The sequence below is a fragment of the Apis dorsata genome, unplaced genomic scaffold (genome assembly GCF_000469605.1).
Source record: "Apis dorsata unplaced genomic scaffold, Apis dorsata 1.3 scaffold_631, whole genome shotgun sequence".
In the NCBI taxonomy this organism is placed as follows: domain Eukaryota; kingdom Metazoa; phylum Arthropoda; class Insecta; order Hymenoptera; family Apidae; genus Apis; species Apis dorsata.
In genome coordinates, this window is record NW_006263826.1 from 1,075,163 (window position 1) to 1,076,290 (window position 1,128).

Below are 1,128 nucleotides of genomic sequence, written 5' to 3' on the forward strand. Positions count from 1 at the left end.
CCAGGATGGAAAGAAGCCACCAACACCACACTTAAGCTTCTCCCATGCGACGATAGGGGTAATCGGTACTTACTGTTCTTCTTGTACAGCAGGATCTCGAATTGATCGTGAATCTGGCCCTCGAGGCATTCCTCGATCCTGGCGATCGTCTCTTTGTCCGTCAACTCCCCGTACATGAATCCGCAGCGGCAGGACTTTTGCATAACCTAACGGCAAATTCGACACTTTTCATCCTACGAATTTTCCGTTTTCCTCTTTGAGATTTTTAAGAAATAATTCAAAGATCTAAAAGTATTTGAGTAGCAACTTCTCGAAAATTTTGGATAAATTTTTATAACAAGGTATTATCCTCAGATCTCAATTAATTTTTTAAGTTTTATCAAGATTATCACAGTGAGTTAGGTTAAGTAAGGTCAAATTAGTTGTAATATAAACCGTAAAAGTTAAGAATTAGATAAATTTTTGTTTGAGCAATTAATTTAGGTTAATTATTACATTTAATTTCATTTTATAAATCGAAATATAAACGATTCAATTGATCGATATCTTAATCTGATCAATAATCTAACTTAAACTGTCTCGAAGAAATATTAGTAATTTTTTAACAAACATCAACAATCGAGTAAAAAATTTCACAACTGATATTAAAAAAATCATCGAGATCAGGAAATGATATCTTTTTATAAATAATTATCAATCTTTTTTTTTTTTTAAAAAATAAAAAATCGATGTATAGAATAAAAAATTTATCTATCTGGATAACGTTTCGCTTTACATTTACCAATATTTCTATCGTGTTCTTCGAATAATACAAACACGTGGAAAAAAAAAACAGAAAAAAAAATTCAATTTCATCCTTGAATTAGCACCGTCATATCCATATGGGAAAACAACATTGAAAAGCGTATTATTATTCGGTTAGTAAAACAGGAGTTGTACACGATAGTCCGTATTGGTTCGAAACGGTTCGAACGTAACCAAGTGGATTTAATTGCGGATAAAAGAGGAACAAAAGGATAGAAAAAAATAATGGAAAATGGTTGAATTAGGAAAAATCGACGAGTCTTCGCGAGATTCCAGACGTGGTATTGTGCTCCTCTTCTTCTTTTTTTTTTTTTTTTTTTTTTT

At 31.4% G+C, this 1,128-nt stretch overlaps 1 protein-coding gene across 8 annotated transcripts in view; it reads right to left on the reverse strand.

The window, feature by feature from the left end:
• LOC102675244 (potassium voltage-gated channel protein eag) overlaps window positions 1-1,128 on the reverse strand; it is a 61,865-nt gene that overhangs the window by 23,100 nt on the left and 37,637 nt on the right. For all 8 annotated transcript variants that reach the window (XM_006621604.2, XM_006621607.2, XM_006621605.2 and 5 more), the window contains exon 3: window positions 74-206. In XM_006621604.2, coding sequence (XP_006621667.1) covers window positions 74-206 — 133 coding nt within the window. The remainder of the gene's footprint in view (window positions 1-73; window positions 207-1,128) is intronic.